Source organism: Ornithodoros turicata, chromosome 3 (assembly GCF_037126465.1).
Source record: "Ornithodoros turicata isolate Travis chromosome 3, ASM3712646v1, whole genome shotgun sequence".
Lineage (NCBI taxonomy): Eukaryota > Metazoa > Arthropoda > Arachnida > Ixodida > Argasidae > Ornithodoros > Ornithodoros turicata.
Window position 1 is genome coordinate 69,877,437 of NC_088203.1, and position 20,239 is coordinate 69,897,675.

The window sequence follows — 20,239 nt, forward strand, 5'->3', positions numbered from 1 at the left end:
TCCGATCAAATATGTAACCCAGCTGATATGTGAGCAGCTCTCTTACATGTGCAATTGTATATTACAAACTGGAGTTTTTCCGAATGCACTAAAAATAGCAAGAGTAACTATTATCGGTAAAGGGGGAAGTATAAATGATTTGAACAACTACAGACCTATCTCTGTCCTCCCCACGTTTTCAAACATTATTGAGAGAGTGATTAATAATAGGTTTTCAGAGTATCTTTTTAAATACAATATTATACTATCCCCAATGCAATACGGCTTTCAAAAAGGAAAATCAACAGAACAGGCATTACTACGTGTCAAAGAAAAAATTGTGCAAAATATTGAAAATCAGTTATTTACTCTAGGAGTATTTCTTGACATTAGGAAAGAGTTTGATTCTATACGACATTCTGCTAGACAAGTGCTACCGCTCCGGCATACAAGGTAAAGCAAACAAACTTGTAAAACGCTACTTGGAATCTCGCTCTCAGTACGTAACGGTACACGGCTTTCATTCTGATAAACGGCTAATCCAATACGGAGTTCCGCAAGGATCTATTTTAGGACCCACCCACTTTCTCCTTTACATTAATGACATAGTAAACATCCCAGGCACCCTTGATATAACGTTATATGCTGACGATACTCATATATTTTTCTCACATAGTAACTTACAGTATATATGCAACCAGGCAAACTGTTATTTAGAGAAACTGTCATCTTGGTTGGTCTCTAACCGGTTATAAGCCAATGTAGAGAAGACAAAATTTATCGTTTTTCGACCAATTAACAAAAAGCTAGACGTCGTGCCCTCCTTAATCTTAGATTTGCGGCCAATTGAACAAGTAAAGGAAATTAAAATACTGGGTGTATGGTTTCATGACAACCTTTCTTGGACCACACACGTCAATCACACTGCGCGTCAATTATCTAAATCAATTGAAGGAATGAATCGAAATTAGGAGGTTGGTGCCTCAGCCTTTGTTACGAGACATTTACTATGCCTTGGTGTACTCAAAGTTATATTATTGTCTGCTAATATGGGGTAATACAACTGTAACTAATTTGAACAAATTACATGTTCTCCAAAGAAGGGCTGTCCGCTTTATGATGAATGCTGACTACTTTACGTCCTCTACCAAACTTTTTCGGAATGCTCACGTCCTTACGATTGGAGACATGTATATACTAAAGCTGGGAATACACATTTATAGGGAAGTACAGGAAGGACGTATATGCCTCACGCATAGGACGACCCCATATCCCATTCGAACATCAAGAAAGTTCATGACTCCAATCCTAAGGACTAACTACGGTAAACAGAGCATGTCATATCTGATACCACTCTTTCAGAATAAGTTTATCCACCTTCTAACACAACACTATACGGACGTGCAGTTTAAACGCATATTGCGCGTTTACCTTGAAGGAAATCTCAATACTTCTCTTTAAGCTGCCTTTATACTATCACCATCGTTAATAGTTAAACTATCATCCATGATTCATAAAACGTTGATTAACTTCTGAATGGTTCATAGCTCACAATAGTGCTTGTTGTATGCAGTACATGTGATGTATATATGTTTCGTTAGGAAACAGTATTACTCTTGCCTGAAATGTAATTGTTGTAAATTGTCACTGATTGGTACTTGTTTTTGTTTTTTTCCTTTATTTTTCTTTTTTTTTTGCTTGCACGTTGTGTCAGTCCAGCTGCCTTGTCAGGCTTCTGCCTGTAGCAGCTGGTCCACATTTCTGTAAGACCAGAAATGAAAATAAATAAATAATTAAATGGACTCCAAATATGAGAATGCGGGGGAATGTAAATAACTGATGTAACAACACCAGGATGTGAAATTTCCAAATGCAACAGATCTTTATTCATAGGGTGCAAGTTCAGATTCTCACTGATTCAGGTTCACTGATTCTGAACTTGAACTCGCATCTCTCTCACCTGAAGTACGGACATTTTCAGGTGAGGCAGTCCAACTGTGAGCGGGAACTCTGCGAATGCATCCTGAACACGTTTAAAATTACGTGACAGCCGGACATTGTGATGTGGCAGGTTGCAGCTAAGATAGGTGACAGGTTGAAGAGTTCATGAACTCACGCAAGGTCCCCAAAGCTGTTTCATACGTGGGGTTCCTCCAGCGACGTGGGTAGTGTCTTAGCAACAGCGCCCGCTTTCGTTAACCCCGCTGATGACTAAGCAGGAGAATTTCTTGGCGAGGGATTGCATTGTTATTGCAAAAGGCTTGGTCTTTGTTCAGATACAGCAACAATGGGCTGATCTCTGAGGTCACAGAGACCGTGTTTTCGCAAATTTAAGTTCCCACAAATTGCTTCTCAACTAAGGCCTCCACCAAAACGCCAAAATATGTTCCACATAAAATCAACAACTTTACAGTATTCAAAGAAGTCGCGACCCCCCTGAATTTTGTTATATCAAGGTTCAACCATATAACGAAACTTAAATTGTCTGCAATTTCACTTTTCCAATAAATACAGCAGTGGATACTAACTATTCATGAGCAACTTCCGGAGAAACTGCACAGTGCTCAAAGCAATCCTAGGCTTGGGGCGGGGCTGACGCTGTAATTCTTCGAGTGGAACTTTCAAAGCTCCAACGAGTCGAGCTCTAGTAGCAAGCTTCCTGTCTGCATCATGAACAAGAAAAGTGAAATTAAGGCAAAAGAGGCACACAGCAGAAACTGTCAGAAACACATGAATAGATACCCTATGCAGAAGTTTAGAGGCCCTTCAGTCAAGCTCATTTACAATTGCCTCGAACATACTGATGATGTACATCACGTCACACATCACAATCAAATTGTCAGATCATGTAAGCTACTGCGCCAAAACAACTTCATGAGACATAAGGGAACATCTTCAACACAATGGTACTTCGGTGCTATGATCCAAGACGATATTGACCCAAATATGATCTGCCAAGCTGATTCCCAAGTAACACACAAGTTTCACAAGTAAGCAAGACTTGGATACAACAATCATCGCTTCCTCCTACACAGCCACAAAGTGTGCAAAAATTGAGAAGCTGAGGTCAAGTTATGACACAATCAATATTGCTGGACTGGGAGTGTGATGCATTTAGTCATGCCTGAGAGATGGCACAAGTCATGTTTGTTGCAGGGTGTGAGGCTTCAAAGATGCCAGCAACTGTGAGAAGTGGTTCGAGTTTACCCTTCTCCACTCTGCTCTCTCATCCCCATGTTTTTCCTGCAATTTCAGTAATCAGTTGCATTTTCCCCCCGAGTTGCTGCAGCTGTGTGCAATGATATATCTGCACCTCTAGGAAGCATTTTAAAAAGAGAAGCAGATTACTTGAAATGAAGCTCCACGTGCTTGACAGATTTTGTTCCAGCATTACTCTGCAAGCCTTTACTAAAAGTGCAACCTCTAACCCGAACGTGGGTTAAAGGACAGTTGCACATCATCTAGCAAACAGGTGCTCATGAAGCATTCACAGATATAGCTGGGAGGAAGAGGGGGAGTTTGTGATAGTTCATGTCGCTACACTGCAGCACTCAGACAGGACGAAGGTCTGAAGGTACACTAAGGAAAGGAAATTTTGTGTAGCTATAGTGCACCACCTATCATTCTTTGATTGTATAAATATGCCTGTGCAAATAAAATTCCTGTCAGTTGAGAGTCTGCAGCTATGCTTGTCTCCTTTTTTTAACTAGGGCTCGGGATCTAACACGTTTTTTCGATTTTCGTTTAAAACCTTTCCGTTTAAACGTTTTATACGCCGTTTAGACTAACGTATAGTCTGGAACACATTTACGTATGAAACGTTTAAACGTTTTGTTAATGCGAAACGTTTAAGCATCTTGTTAAAATGAAGAGGTTGAGCGTTATGTCAAGGTCGTTGAAAAGTCTTGTTAATACGAAACGCAAAGCCTTTCGAAACGGATAGCTATTTAAGCAACTTGTTATCCTTATTAATGGGAAACATGGACGCGCCGGGCATTACAGGGACAGAGACAGAAGTTATCCCCATTATGCCTGGCGCGTCCATGGTTCACATCACTAATTACCAACTACGCCAGTTTCTCACTGTCTTACAAGTAGCTTATTACTTCAGTTCAGATTTGTTTTTTTTGCAACCCTATTCATGTTCATTTTCGTCGTAGATTTCATTATGAACCGACGCAATTCATTATAGTTTTAAACATGTCGAGCTCGTAATGGCGGTGATGACGTTTGAATCTTTTGGGTAGTTTATACTAAAAATTCCGTATTTATCTTCTTTACGCGAGCAGTATTTTGGTGAAAAGACCAATACGGACGATCATCACCTTGAGCAACTACTTTAGCCTGAAGCATGTAACCTGCTCTTTCCTACTGGTTCCCACTATTGCACTCTAAAACCAGAACATTGGCCAATTACGCGTTAAGAACCAATCGCTGTCCCGAATGATATCATTCTTGCGCCAGAGTTGGAAAAAAGGGATGAGCACGACTTTCGTGGCATGATGCGCTGACGCGAATTCCCACAAAGAGCCGTACCCTCCCGTTATGAACAAATTGGGATGGAGAAAAGCATAACACCCAGAATTGTAATTCTGCCGGACGATGTCGATGAGATAAAGCTCCGTTTTTGGAGTGTCAGCGATCCCAATGACATGAGTGCACGCGGAGCGGAGTTCAGTGTACGCTGCGAATGGGGTCGTGGCAACGCTGTATTAACCACCAAGAAACGAAATAAAATGTGCCCTGCGCTGTGACTGTTCTTTATTAAACATAAGACGGTCACAAATGAGCGGGACAAAGGAACATGCCACTTTAGCGATACCCTGCACACTCTTTCAAGGAAAGTAAGCTGTAGTGTATAGAGGACGAAAGAAAACGATTATGTAAAAGAAAACGATTAAACGACTCCTAGGAAAACGTTTATATACGTATACGTGCCGCTGTACATTTATGCAAACGAAAACGTTTAAACGTATCCTAGGAAAACCTTTAAATACGTATACGTGCTGTCGAACACATATCTAACAGAACACGTTTAAACATGTTTTAAGAAAATGTTTAATCTGTGAAACATGTTACAAAACGCGTTTCTTAAGAAAACATTTAAACATTTTGATGTTTAAACGTTTAACATAGAGCTCTAGTTTTGACCCCCCCTTCGTCCTGTCTGAGTGCTGCAGTGTAGCAATCTGAGATTCCCCCAAATCCCGAGAACCCAGTTGTATTTCACATCCCAAAACCCCGGGACTTTTCCCGAGAAAATCCCGGGGATTTCCAAGGCTTAGAAACTGGAATGTGACACAAATCTGCTTCAATCAATAACTGGCAACACTGGCAGACATCTTCATTGTTTCAACGAAATGTACATATGCAGTGACGCTCAATTCCTTTTAAGTTAACGTGATTTGGATGGGTGATTTTGCATGATCTTGTTAACAATGCCCCAATATAGCAACTGGATTTTAGGTTCTTCTTGTCAACATCTACGTGGGCTCAACAGTATAAAGTTTCTTCAATAAACAGGTTTGTTCAGTGGTTGTTGACATCCTGTTGTACTAATATAATATAACATTGAGTATCTTCATAGGGACAAAAACTTTGGTGAGCTCCTATACAAGTATACTTATACATAGCCATTATATTTTACGGCCTTTTCCTTATGTTTATAAATGGGTTGTTCAACTGAACCCGTGGGTGCAATATGGGGATAAATTAAGAATCGATGAGTTAAGAATCTTGTTTCCTTGTTTGCACTGCACGGTGTGCGCGTAACTGGGGTCTATGAAACTAAATGAAGGAACACATATCAACCTGAAGTAGCTTTCTGTTGCACGATATTGTTCCTGGATTATTGGTTTTAGAGATAACAGGCACTTCAACTGTCAACTTATCCTGTTCTTCAATATAACACTTAGAAGCATTGCATTTCTCCCCAGGAAATGTGCTAGATATCATTATAAGGCCTAAGGCATAAGGATGCATGTAAGCTCTTAGCTTGTACACTAACATATTGTTACATGAATCTCAGCGAAGCTCAACATCTGGGTGTTTCCTGAAGTGGTCCTCATTAAACTTTGTTACTTGCGGTGACGTATGGCAGAAGACGGGTCACATCACGCACTTTCGCATGTGGAACACCGGGAGGACGCACATTAGAAACAATCAGATCCGTCAAAATAACTTCCGTCCGCAGTGAATACACTGAGGCTGCGTCTTCCCTGTAATCCGTCTACACGGTAACACCGCTCGGTTCGTAAATCATGCAGCATGCGGAAGGTGTACACCTTGTTCTTTAACATTTTCTCATATTCCTTTTCTGCTCACTTACACGTCTCTCGTTTGCGACCCTTGGTTACAACATTTTGAGTGTCATAGGCACTACATTGTGATGAATCAGAACAAAAGTCGCTTCCGGTGCCTTCTTCTGCCATAACAACGAAGAACAACGGAGTGCTGTGCATGTTACAAAACAAACTCTGGCATCGCAAAGCAGACGACATGATCCCGTCTGTTTCATGTGTGAAGGGGCGCCGTGAAATACGAGCTTAGAAGAAAAACAGTAACAGAGCGTCATGAATTGTCACCTTTTTAGGAGCCGTAATTTTTTTAACACAGAACTGCCGCTAAAGCAGAAATGCAAAATGTGCCTCAATGTGTGCATTGGTGGCGCCTTCTAGCAGAAATTATGGCAACTGCCTACGCACGCTGGTTTTGACAAATAACAAAGACGGGGAATGTCAAATCACAATAGTAATTATTTTGATGGTAGATTAGGTTATTTGCAATCGCGTGAAACTAAATACTAAAAAGGGGATAAGTCGACTTATCCCCTTATTGCATCCGCAGATTCAGTTCTTGGATATGCCTGTAAAGACGTCACACACAACGAAGCGTACCTCTAGTTGCCATCCTAGTGAGCACAGCATAGAGTGCGCAGATGGAATTTATGTCTGTGATGCCTATCTCACGATGTTTCAGAAGAACAGAGAGCAAGACTTGGCCCCCGTTCCTTTGTACAAGAGCACCACAACATTGCTTCGACACTGTGTAAAAGAAAACATGTTGGAGTAAGACATGTAGAAGTAAAATTGTGTCTAAGCTCTCGTAAAAGAAAACAACAGAAATAAGTAGAGGTGAGAGAAGATGTGGGTTTAGCTGCGGTTACCTGCAGAGTTTTGTTGTTTTGCAGGTAGAAATGCAGATTGCAGTGCCACTGCAGGTTGCGGGTAAAGTGTGGTGTACCCACAACACCCACACTCACCTAGCTAGCCTTTTGCCGCCCTAACGTATTCGTTTTGGTATTTGCCCGTTTTCATCCAGGAAAATATCAGGAAACTCCACAAATCTATCCGCCAGCACACGAGCTGATCATATTTCATCATATCTCACAATATCACGATAAGATTGTATTAGCAGTTACCATGTCAGTCGTTTTCCCTTGCAGACTCTATTAAAACAGAACATCACCGCATAACACTCTCAGGACCAACTGTCATTCAGAATGATACCGCTTTCTTATCAGATTCATTTTGCAGTTTGGCTATTTGTGAGTAGAAATTCAGTGGCGCTGCAGGAAAGTGTGGGTATACCCCAGTGGTGCCCGCATTTAGTGTGGGTATACCTGCATCACACTCTGCAGGTTTTGGGTGTGGGTGCTGTTTACTTACTTGCTCTCACCTCGAGAAATAAGAACTGGAGACAAACAACTACGTGCATTGCTATTAGCGTACTTAAAGGGGAATCCCGGAGTTGGATCCATACATTCATTGCATATTGCTCTCACTTTCCTGTTTGCTAAATCTATGTGGGCACATGATATTGTTACTTTGGTGCATCTCCTTGGTGTCCGTTTCTGTTGATGACATTGCCCTGTTCAGTTCAAAATTCCCCTAGACTTTTGCTGCAAGCTCCAGCATGTGCACAAGAGCACATCCTCCACAAAAGTGCTAAGATGTCATAATTTTCAGAACTACGTATCCCCAGGAGAGCACTCTGAGTTATCTGGAGCAATAGTAACACAGAGTGACCTGTCGGAAGAGATTAGAAAAGACTACCTGTTTTAGAAGTAAGAACTTCCTTTAGGATCAATATGACATTTCGTGTTACTGTTGAATTTTTGTGCTGCTGCTGAAACAGGAACGTAGTTGTTATGAAGATATGGTCACCATGTACTTCGCAGGGAAGTTGTAAGGAAGAGGACAAACCTCTAGCAAATTGAGCAGCACTGTGAGGCTACCTTCCACCTGCGGGAATGTAAGATGCTTCTTTCTTTCTGAAAAGGAAATTAAAATTGTCATAGCAAGCCTTACATGTCTTCCTTCGGTAACGTAGGCACAACTAACAAAAAACACGAGGAACACATTGTAATCTTCCAAATAGAAACTAAGAATTTTGAGGATATACTACAGATGGATTACAGTGATGGGCAAAGTACCCCAAAATTGTGCAGTAAAGTACAAAGTAATGGGAAAAACACTTTCAAGTACTCGTACTTTAGAGTACTCATTCAAGCCACAACCAGATCAGGTCATGTGAATAAATATTGCTGTTGTTGAAATGCTTTCTATATTCAAAATACATGTGGGTCATACATCAACTCATATACTGTACTTCTTTCCGTGATTAGACAACTCTATCTTTGACTGACTGATGACCCCACAGCATCTCACCTGTTCTAGAACAATCCCATATTATTAATAACATCCACATCTTTGCGAAACACCTCGGTATTTGCGCTGTCCAATGTTGTTTCTGTAAACAGCTGTCCATTTGGCAATTTGCTTAGACACATGTCAAGACAATAATGGACAATAAACTTGACGCAGAGAAGATAAAAAGAGCTACAACATGAAAGTACTCAGTTTTGTACTGATAAAAGCAATGACTCTGCAATTTATGATAAGTAAATTTAAAGTGAAAAATCTAAGCAGAAAGAGACAGTTAAAACAAGATTTGTCACATTTTCTTTGATGCTTAGTTACATCATTTCACAAGCAGACATTCTGTAGGTCGTTTGCCAACCTACAAAAAGTGTCGTCCTTGGCAGAGGCAGGAGTGGCCTATTTCAGGATTTGATACAACCAGCTGATGCTCCTTCTTGGCACTGCTCCACCCCTAATTACAGCTGTTTTTGAAGCGCCCATCCAACAACCTCGCACATGTAACATGCTTGCCTCAAGTTTAGTAAATGGTGTAAATGGCAACAAGTTTTAAAAAATCTTCGGGTCAGCACATTTCATACAAGCTCCTTAACATGTGGAGGCAGTCAGTCTATTTACGGCAAGGTGTGGCAGATGTTTTTCTAGGCAAGCGAAACAGCAGTAGTGTGTCTCAAAAGCTAGTTAGACCAAAGTCTTGTAGCAATCGTACATCCCATTGGAAAGCACACAGCTTGTTCTATGAGTTGAGAGTAGTCCTTGCCTTGTCCGTCTAAAACATTCAAGGAAGACGAGAACCAAGGCCTTTCCACACATAGCCGCACATTGTTAGTCACAGTAGGCGTATATACTGTACTAAGATTGCTTCTGTGCACGACTCCCCATACGAGCCTCCGAGCACATAAATAAATAAATATTTTCTTGGTTGGGACATCTTAGAGCGTGTCCAGTGTTCTGCACGTGGTTAAAGTAATGGAACGCAAAATAGTGCATCTCAGGCATGAAATTGGAAGCAATTTCACGTGGCTTTCAAGGTTTTACTTTCCTTGGGTTGCCTTTAGTAACAGGGAACACGCCCATACTTAGTAATAATACTGACAGCGATTGAGTGTGTCTCCAAAAATGGTACAAGTGTCGAGTCACCCTCACCTTTGTCTTGCAAGAGGTGCAACAGCGCAGCAGACTGCTGAGCAACTCCACTGCACGGTGCGGAACATGCAGACGCAGCCTCTTTTAGGCGTTCCACACACTCAGACACTCGGTCCCTGCATGCCACATGCAGCATTCATGGAGCAAAAAGGGGCTTCTAGTGGTTATATCGCAGCATTATGAGTCTCATCCGCGCACAAGGGCATTCCAGTTAGCACGGTTAGAAGGTAGCTCCTGGAAGTAACAACTTCTACAGTCTTCTGAGTTAGTCTTGTTGTGAGAATGACAAAATATTACACATAAGCTACGAAATCCCAATACTACCCCCCCTTGTCACAGTTACATAAGCCTACGAGATGGTTTGGCAATCAGTAAGGTGTGTTTGGAGTGTGCTTGAGAAGAGTCGTACAAACACTCAAAACTTGTGTCGTCTGAACATTTTGTGAACAGCAGGAACCAGCTACGAGAACATTTCAACAACTATCGAATGATAATGCAAAGAGAATGATTGCTTGATTGCTTTGGACCAGTCACAATTAGTGAACCAAGACAGATTACAGTGAGGGCTGTGAAGTCAATTAAGGAGTAAATTATTTTGGGAGTGAAAGCAACTTCGCCCCCACTTGCTACGTAGAAAGGTAAGTTTTAAATTTAATCATAAACAAGGAGAATTAGCCGAGGCGGGCCAACAAACATGGATGACACAAGCACATGAGCCTCGAACGCCTAGAAATTAACGAATACCTGATCGGAAATCAGAAGACCCAGGTTTCGATTCCTAGCATCAGCACCTTTTCTTTGAGTTGCTTATTTCGTTTGAATATCAATTGAGCTCTCACAGAGTGTGACATGCCACACCATTTGTGTCCTCACATTTATCGACGCGCTTCTACATGATTAAGAATACTATCCCTTGTAATCGAGGCCTGGATAGAGATACAAAATTTCCAGAAATTTTGAAACACAGAATATTTTTCTTTTCGTGCTTTTTCTTCCAAAAATTGCAAAAAGAAATTGTGCTTGCATGACTTGGATTGATTGGCAAACATTAGAGCACAAATCACTGCGCAATATAAATTATCAACATAGATTTTACTTGTTTAGCACACAAACACAAAATATAGTAAGCTTTGGTCAATGTAAGGCCATTAGTGCAACACTTGGCTAGAACTAGCAAATGCATAAAGTTATGTGGGGATGCAAAATTCCTGGTTTTCCCAGATTTTCTTTTGAGGAAGAAAAATTCCGGAGATGGACTAACTTTTCATTGTTCTGTGACTTTAGAGCTGTGATCTGTATAAATAAAAAGTGGAAAATATTTAATTTGCCTAACTCGAAAAGGCAAAATATAGGGTTGAACAAGTGCAATACTTGACCAGAATGACTCCACAGGCAATTTAGGCCCTGTTTATGCATTATATTTTTTGCCAGAACTTCATATCTTTTATTTTTGATACTGGAAATTTTGAACAATTTTTCCTTAACATAGAAAGAAAACACTTTTTTTCTCTCGGAGGCCTCACATATCTAGGCCCTGCACAGTTTTTTTTAAAAAAGCCCAAACTATGAAAGCACACAAAGCAGGAATTCCATGGATTATATGCAGTGTTTTGCAAATATTGTTCCAATCTCAAGAAGAATATCTATGGTCCATTGTCCTCAGCTCATGTGTTTTCATTGTTGCAGGCCGTACCCACACCCTTGAACAGCGACTAAACAGCTGCAACTTCCTCTTCTGAATCTCTCTTTCCAAACCGCCAAATCTTGGTGGAGATTCGGGGAAGGTCTGTAGCCAGCAGCAGCTGGACAAGTATGAGTTGCTGTTATTACAATTCTGCAACTCCAAAGTTCCATATACTCTCGTAAAAGGAGACTTCCACCAAGATGTGGCAGTTGAAAAAGACAGGTTTATTGCAAAGAGAAACATGCAGATGTTTGGTCGCTGCTCATGAGCGTGGGTGCAGTCACAATATGCGTATCTTTTTTCTCACATTCACTGAAATGAACGCAATTTTTGTTACTTTATATTTTGCCACATTTCACTCAACAAGCACCGCTACAGACACTAACTGCACACACAGAGCATTCCGTATGCCAGGAATCATATCAGACCCGCTATGTAGACCGTATGCAAGATCTTTCTCAGTCAGGATTTAAAAAATTATTTTCATAGGCCTCCAAAATTCAGTTTCAATTTCCTCATGTCACACATAATTAATGGCTCACATTATGCTAGCGTGCACCCATGCATATTTTGGGTCAGAGAAGAAGCTGTTAGTGAGAAGAAATGATGTGTCCAACGATGGAGCCACTTACGGCTCAGCCGCCATGGTCTCTCCCCCGCAAGCCGGGCAGGCCAGGTTACTGCTGGCCGACCACACGTCAATGTGCCCTCAGAGTACGCTGGCATCAGGAGCTGCAGCAGTCAGCTGCCCTCTGCTTTAGATGCCACGCCCTGGTGGGAGGGAAAACACAAAAAGGTTATTTTGGAACCTTTCCCCCACTATCTGTCCCCTTGCATTTACAATTCCAGTCTGTTTTGTGATCTTCAAGGGACACAAGACAGGACGCCTCTAGTAGTTTTCTCCACAACCGAAGAATGAATCTCTACATGAGGTTCTTGAGAAGGGTAGGCATAAAGTGGATATTCACAGGAATTTCATCTCAGGGGGATGCCCATATCTGCTGCTTTTGTTCTTTTTTTCTTGGGGAGAAGGGTATTTCACATAAGGGGGCATTGGGGAGTGCTGGAAAAATCCCTGTGCATAAAGTAGGCTCTTTTCATTGAAGGGGGTTTCAACATACATATACGATGGTATAAGGCAGAATGTTAACGAGCTTTGTTCTCATTTTGTGTTTATTTTTCGAGCAGCCAATGCCATTCATCGAGGTGGCTAGGCAGATTCTGTGCTCTGCAGGACCTTCAATCATCGCAGCAGTCTCATTGTGTAGGCCAATAATTTTTCCAGGATTTCATCTCGCAGGAGGAAGGGAGTGTTTGCATACCATAGGGGTGTGTGACGCCCATAATCTGCTGCTTTTCTGCAGTTTTTGGCTTATCTAGACAGTATTTTTTGGGGTCATTCGAGAGGTGTGCTGGGAAAATCCCCGGTGGAGGCTACCTCAGCACGCATAAGTTATGAGTGTCAGCTGTCACCTTCACGCCGCTGGACGTGTTGTGTGTCTCGATATCTCAGTGGAGGCTGGGGTACAATAAGAGGGCCATCTTTACAGTGACTCGTCTATAAGAGTATAGGTTATCTTTGCTCTTCAAGTGAAAACAAGGGTGAACGAAAAGAGATAAGAACCCTTCAGTCCATGTCCGATTCACCGCATTCGACCCCTTCGCGAAACAACGATGCTACTCGCACAGTTCTGCGGCATGTTGCGCGCAATTTCTTTGTCTTTCTAACCACGTTTATAAAAACATTAAATTCATTTCGGGGTAAAGGTACATAAACGAAAATCGAAGAAAAAATCGTGGAAAATTGGAGAGGTAAACGGCCCCATATTTCATTGAGAAAAGACTTGGCACACATGATTTGCATTTGAAGTCATTATTGTTCAGCTGCACTAACTCATAAGAAGGCCCACGGCTCACCTCAGTTCCCCATCAAAATAGTCTTCCAGCCACAAACAGCGATTTCGGAAGGGCACGGACGGAAGATGTTAGTGCCATAATACGGTACCACGGTACGTCCTCCACCCACCACAACCCCACAACGTTGCCACAACCCGCTTACCGTCCGCCCCCTACAGGACCATGTGATCCCCAACAGCGAATCGTGGAGAATAAGCACGCGGTGGACAGCGCATGCGCGCGTCTGCTGTCTTTCGTTTGCCATTTCTTGTCGTCTTCTACCGCTCCGCAAAACGGGCGTGTGATGGCAAAAATCCAAAACCGACAGTTTATTAGTGTGTTTTATAACAACGGCCTCACAACCGTTCGAATCCTGGCGCCGGTTCTGCTGTCTGGGCGTTTTCCTTGGGTATTCCTCGGCTTTAAAACAAATATGTCGGCACCGTCCCCTGCGAAGTTGGCCCAGGACGCACGATCCCCCTGTGACGTTGCCCGCCTGAGCGTATAGCTGACTATACTGCAAGCAGATCTATTACCACCATAGTCGTTATACCACGTAATTATATATGATGCAAATCTCCATGAACAAGCTTTGTTGGAGTATTTTGCATCTGATGTGCGCGCTATTCTGGTTTTTTTTTTAATTCCGTGTTAGCGCCGCGAAGCAACTGTGGCTATGAGCGGCGTACAGACGTGGGCAGATGGAGAGAGGACAGCAGGAAGGAGTGGGGGACAGGGGGGGGGGGGGCTATCCTAAGTAATATAGTAATTCACAGAAATGTAACGTAGCCCACCAGTGGCGTATAGTAGCGTAGCCAGAGGGGGAGATTTCTGGGGTTCAAACCAACATTCAAACCCCCCAAAATCGCACACTTTTGATAGTGCATCTGAGAGAGGGAAACGAAAGGAAAATCCTCCTCCACCGCATGTAATGTCCCCATTGAACCACAGAACGAAGGGGGTGCAGTCACCATATTATGCTTCCTAGGAGTGAGACTGCAAAAGCTGCAGGCCTTTTAAATTGAACGAATAATTACTCTTTCACTGAAGAGTTTACTCGCTGACGTCACCTCTACAGAGGGCACTAGTTTCGAAAAGTCACCGCCATGATGTTTGGTCCACTCGAAGTTTCTTCCGGTTTTCGTTCGCCGCCATATGCTATTTAGATTACTATATTAACGTTGAAAACATGGAAATCACTTCGATAATTGTACATATAATGTTCACAGAGTAGAATAGCTTTGAAACATCAAATATACGGTGCGTGCGATGTGGGTAAAGGCCTGGACAGTCAAAACCTGAGGACCTTGCCTACGTTATGGCGGCAAACCTGCTAGCGACAGTGGCGCTCTCCTGAATAAAGCCTACGTTTGATTGCTTTCGTACATATTTCTGAATAACTGTAAAGAAAGGTGCTGTAGGTGCTACGCAGGATTGGCGCCACCAAAAAAATGGAAGGGTGAAAGAGGGAGGGAAAGACGATTTGTTTTGGAGGAGATGGAGATGGTGTACTCGTGCTCTGGGATTCGGGTTGTCCCGCAGAACGCCCACCACAGAAAACATACGAGCATATACCTTAGAAGCCTTCATTCCCATCGTCACCCTCATATTCAGTGTGCAGTGTCACGGCCCCATGTCTTTAGCGACGACAGAATGCACCTGAGGCGGTATTTTGTTTGTGCGCTTACGAGGCTCTTCCGGGAGAGACAAATATTTTTCGGCTGTGGCGGCAGTCCCACAAAGGAGGGACCGCCAGAATTACCATCCCCAGGGTCAAACCAGTCTTTCATTACTCTGTCGGAGTTTCCCCTAATTCCACATGTTCTCACGTTCTAGTCAAGGATGTCTGGTCAGTTGTTTCAGCCGCATTGTTTCTTGTGATGCAGCGAGCGTCAAAGTCGCACTCCGCGTAATTAGCTTTAGCCGATAACCACGGGCGGCTGTCGGAAATTCCGGAACCGAAACTATGCTAGCTTCCCCTTGCACTAAAGGCCGCCTTTTCTTTTTAGAACAAGTGATTACAGCACGGGAAGGCCGGCCGTAGTATTACTTACTTCATGTTTATTTAATGCTTACTGCACCTTTATTTCCTCGTAAATTGATTACAGTAACAATATTCACCATTGAAACCGAGCTGCCAAGGACAGCGCGCAGACAGCATTGGCGCATGGCAACACTGGCCGCCACAATATGGCGCATCCCTCGTTTTGACGCAGGGCCAGATCCACCTTTGCTTCTAGCCTCTCCTTATGATTTCTATGATTTTTTTTTTGTTTTTTTCCTCTCGGGTTTCGTCGGTTTCGTTATGTTCGTTATGGGCATATGGAGGTTATGGAGAACACCACCGGGTTGCGTATTTTGCATCTCCATATAGCTTGTTGTATTGGCTAGTTCTGGCCAAGCCTTGCACTAATGGAAACATTGACCCAAACTTGCTACAGTTCCATATTTCGTATTTGTGTAATAAACAAATAAAATATACATATATTGCCAGTCCCGCCCTAGAACTAGTGCCATCGACATTAGTTCGTCTTTTGGGTTTGGCGGCGACGTCCACGAGGTGGAAAGCAAAGGGACCTTGAAAGTGCTGTGACAAAATGCGCATAGAAAGGTGCTACTTCTGCTCATCTTCCATATATCCTGGACACGGGATCCAGTTCGTACGTAATGACTGTAAGGTAGGTGTGCAAAACGATAGACCGTATGAAATGCAAGCGCGAACGTTTAATGCATGTTCTGCTTGTTTACGGATAACACATTTAATGGTCGGGGTGTTTCATAATTTATAGATATTCCGCTTCTGCAAATCAAAGTGTCATAAGCTGTTTAAAAAGAAGAGGAACCCGAGGAAGACTCGGTGGACTAAGGCCTTCCGCAAGGCAGCTGGCAAGGAATTGACGGTCGATCCTGCTTTTGAGTTCGAGAAAAGGCGCAACACACCCATAAAATATAACAGAGAACTGTGGCAGAAAACATGTAAGCACAGAGGCAAAGAACAGTCGTAATGTGTTATGAACTCGTATGATGTGTACATGCTTTGCAGTGCAAGCGATCAAGCGGGTCGAGGAAATCAAGCACAAACGACAGTCTCACTACGTCATGAACAGGTGGGTTCTCCAAACATTTGAGACTCCCGCATCATCTACGTCCTTTAGAATATCTTGAATTGAAATATTTAAAAATCCTTCTTTCCTTTTAGGTTAATGAAGGGAAAAGAGCTTGAGAAGCAGCAAGATATCAAAGAAGTTCAGAGGGATATGTGTCTCATCCGGTCCCCTGCAGGTAATGCTCCCATTTTGTTCTAATTTAAATTTTCACTTATTCTTTTCTCTACAGCACCCCTCAAGAAAAAGGAGAAAGCAATTGTTGAAGTCATTCAAGAATGTTCAGACCAGGAGATGGACGATTAGAGAGCCTTTACATACCATGTTGATTCTGAGGACCCATTTGACATTAAAATGCACTTTTACAGTACATCTTGCACATCAGTGCATTCACCATAGAAAGCTGTCTAGTTGCTAGCAATTCCTCATCGAGAACGTAAGCAGAAACTCGCGGAATGGCATAATGGAACAGAGCGCGTATTCCATCACTTTTTTAAATTCCTTCCTGGACGTTGACTTTGCCGTGTTGCATGTTATGAACTTCACAGTTAATGGATGCAGTTTCCTTTCTACAACATTCAAATTTCGCTGGGAAACTTGTCCCGCATAAAACGGAATGACAGGTATTGTGATTGTGCAATACACAGAATATAAACATCCAACTACATGGTGCACAAAAAAAGCCTAAAGGGAAATTCTAATGAAACACTCTAAAGGAAACATTACATGGGGCTAGAGAGTAAAGAAAACAAAGGAGGATGGTGTGAAAATCTCGAGACCAAACGGTACGACACCTTTTTTTGCACGTACATTGCCTCGTGCACATTTTGTACACACAGTTATACCTCAAATTGTTGTCTATATGGGTCTGTTATGACTGACCTGAATTATGACCCTGTCAGCATTGGAACAGTAGCATGGGAGCATGATTCCTCTTGTGCAATGAACCATAGGATCCTCTCTGAGGTGACACACAGAGGGCAGTCAGATGTGGTTGCACTTGTATCGAGTCAGGTGGTAGTAAAAGGTGATGGAAAAGTGTACGCTTCTCTCGCTGTTACTTCTGTCATGGGGGAATGCAATAAGAGCACAGGTAGATCGCATTGGTCGCTGCCCATCGGTCCAAGTGGACAAGAAGTTTGACCCAAATAAGGTGAGCACTCATGACAACCATGTAAGTGTATGGCACACGAAGAAATATTGCCTTTTGGGATCACTCAATGAGAGGTATAGCTGTCCCATGACCAGCATTGTGGATAATGTGTGCAATACGTATAGACAAGTAGTACTTCTACTTTAGCTATCACCAGAAGGCTAGCTGGTGGCATAAAAGAAGGTGCGTCATCCATTTTCTGTGACTTGAAATGTGCTACACTGTGATGGAGAAGGGTTTCTGTATTATAAACCACATCCAACATCACACAACCCACATCATTTGCTTTGACAGCCTCATGCTTGCTTGTTCTGGCCTGTTTACTTGCTGTAACTAAGGCAATTATCTGCAGGCACATACATTCTGAAAAACAATCCTCTTTTCCCCTCACTACAAGATTTGTAGATGCCATTGTTAGCAGTTTCCAGCGATTCAATAACAACCTTTAAAGGAGCAACAGAGTGACTTACGATCCCCAGTCAACACCACCTTCACTAAAGTACAATAAGTATTGTCACATTGAACAGGAGAACTTCCTGAAATATAGACTATGTGACATCTCTGAGCATAAAACTTCACTGCCCAAGCACGGCATTTGCCCTAGTATGCAATCCACAATTGGCGACCTAGATTTCGTGTCCGTAGGGTTTTTGGCAAGTACCTGCTACTGTGTTCATGGTAGTACGCATGCAGACATACATACTCGTGACTCAAACATGTGAGCCCTATGAAAGAGAGAAAGTGCAGGTTCAGATGTCTGCTGTGTATTCTGCGGATATGCCATGATCATATATGTCATCTGCCAAAACGTTACATAGCTGTCGGACGTTGAATATCTCAATTTTGAACATGTTTCATTTTTAGGATCCTAGACCATTCCTTTAAAATCCAGCTTTACGTGAAGCATGCTAAACTATGTCAACCATCTCCTGACTTCCTCGAGCATGGAGTGACAAATCTGACCAGTGACACGGAATGAGAAGACAGGCAATAAGAAAAAAACAAACCTTGATTGGATGACACACATTTTTATCACAGACCATGCAAAGGTGCATAGAAGGGGTGGGAGCAGAGATGCGCTGCGATTTCAAAATGAGAAAACAAACAAAGTAAATTTTCTTTAATAAATTGTTTTGCTTCCTGACGAGTAGCCTCAAAACTCCAATTAAGGTTCGCCAGGAGGGGGTTCCAACAATGAAGCACACCTGAGGAAGGAGCCATCAGGACCCTGCTTCTGGCAGACTTAGTTGGAGTTTTGGGTTTCCCACTTAGGCTATAGATAGTTACAGATGCAAAAGGACAGATAGAACACAGGAACTGGACACAACGAGAGCTTCATTATCAACAACATAATGATGAATATATCCTGCCCTATGTTGTAGACTCATGTGCTTGGGTAGGCTGAACAATCCCATTGTTAGTTATGCGCAGTTATCAGCGAGCCCTGCAATCTTCTACTCTAAAACCAGAGGTGATGTTAAAAATATGTAACAAAGAGACAGCACAAAGTAGTTGTACTACCCACACCATTGCTGGTAGTTTTCAGGAAAATGGTTTCAAGTGGAAAGAACTTATGGTCGTACTTGGGGCCCAAACATGGGTCTGAGCTGCGTTAGCGCAGAATATTACTACGATGGACAAGGAAAGTTCTCCACAGTCAACAGTGCCCTTCTACCAAAGTAAGTCTCCCTCAGGGTCCTAAGAGCTTCCACACTTACTTAGGTATCTTACTTATATTGAAACTTGTGGGTCATACGTGACTCAACAGAAGATTTCTGGTTACACAGCACAAATGCATAGTGGGTCCCACCTCATAGAACAAAAATGTAATGTCTAGGAAATGCCTTAAACCTTTTACTGTGGTTATCTTCTGACAAATTCATTTCTATTTTCTTATGCGGCATAATCATGTATGTTTTAGGAGATACAAAACCATACTTTGCTAACACAAATGCAGTACATAGCCAGAAAAATATTTTGGGAAGGGCTCTATGGACACGAGGAAACCTGATACAGCTCCCTTCACCCTAGCACTTTTGCCATTAGATCTCAATGGAAACTTTACATGAGGAGGAGGATTTCACCATCGGTTTCCCTCTCCCAGATTCACTAGGGATGGGTGTTTCAAACCCCTGAAACTCCCTTGGCTGCACGAAAAAGTTGAGAAAAACCTGAGCACGAAAAAGATGGTTTGAGTACACTCTCAGAGCCTTATTTGTGAAGGTGACATGATGGTACAACTATGGAAAAAGTTAACTAGAAACGAAGTCCAAAGCTTTATTACGTACGTGCATTTAATGTCGCTCGCTCCGTCTCTTGTGAACAACAGATTGCAGTTGTACAAATTAATGCTGTCTCGTATAGATTACGGGCAACAATTGAAGGATGTTGAAGAAAAGGCATTGGCAGTTGGATTCAGCTACAACGTTATTGGCAACATGGTTGGAATGTAGTTTATGTCAGTTACAAGTACACTTGCACAACCTGTAGATATAACTGAAGATGAGTAGCAGTTACTTGAGGCACATTTAAGAGCTCGTGTCTATTCCCTTAGAACCCTGACATCCCCAAGAGTTGTATAACGTGTCCTTATAGTATCCTATGCCCTTTATTATAG

At 42.4% G+C, this 20,239-nt stretch overlaps 2 protein-coding genes across 6 annotated transcripts in view; one reads left to right on the forward strand and one right to left on the reverse strand.

Moving 5' to 3' along the window:
• Nucleotides 1–13,566, reverse strand: part of LOC135388581 (cytosolic carboxypeptidase 1-like) — a 79,258-nt gene extending 65,692 nt beyond the window's left edge. The window contains exons 1-6 of one of the 5 annotated variants that reach the window (XM_064618205.1): nt 13,387–13,566; nt 12,102–12,240; nt 8,184–8,251; nt 8,034–8,103; nt 6,876–7,022; nt 2,508–2,642 (exon numbers count right to left, since the gene is read on the reverse strand). In XM_064618205.1, coding sequence (XP_064474275.1) covers nt 2,508–2,642; nt 6,876–7,022; nt 8,034–8,103; nt 8,184–8,251; nt 12,102–12,195 — 514 coding nt within the window. In that variant the 5' untranslated portion in view covers nt 12,196–12,240; nt 13,387–13,566. Of the gene's footprint in view, nt 1–2,507; nt 2,643–6,875; nt 7,023–8,033; nt 8,107–8,183; nt 8,252–9,785; nt 9,902–12,011; nt 12,241–13,386 lie in introns of those variants that run through there. The other 4 variants (XM_064618204.1, XM_064618202.1, XM_064618201.1 and 1 more) reach the window with 4 other exon arrangements.
• A 2,310-nt stretch (nt 13,567–15,876) lies between these two features.
• LOC135387271 (probable ribosome biogenesis protein RLP24) lies at nt 15,877–16,839 on the forward strand. Its single transcript, XM_064616553.1, has 5 exons — nt 15,877–16,043; nt 16,155–16,341; nt 16,409–16,472; nt 16,565–16,647; nt 16,702–16,839. Exons 1-5 carry the CDS (start codon nt 15,963–15,965, stop codon nt 16,773–16,775), a joined length of 489 nt encoding a protein of 162 aa, XP_064472623.1. The 5' UTR covers nt 15,877–15,962; the 3' UTR covers nt 16,776–16,839.
• The last annotated feature ends 3,400 nt before the right edge of the window (nt 16,840–20,239 follow it).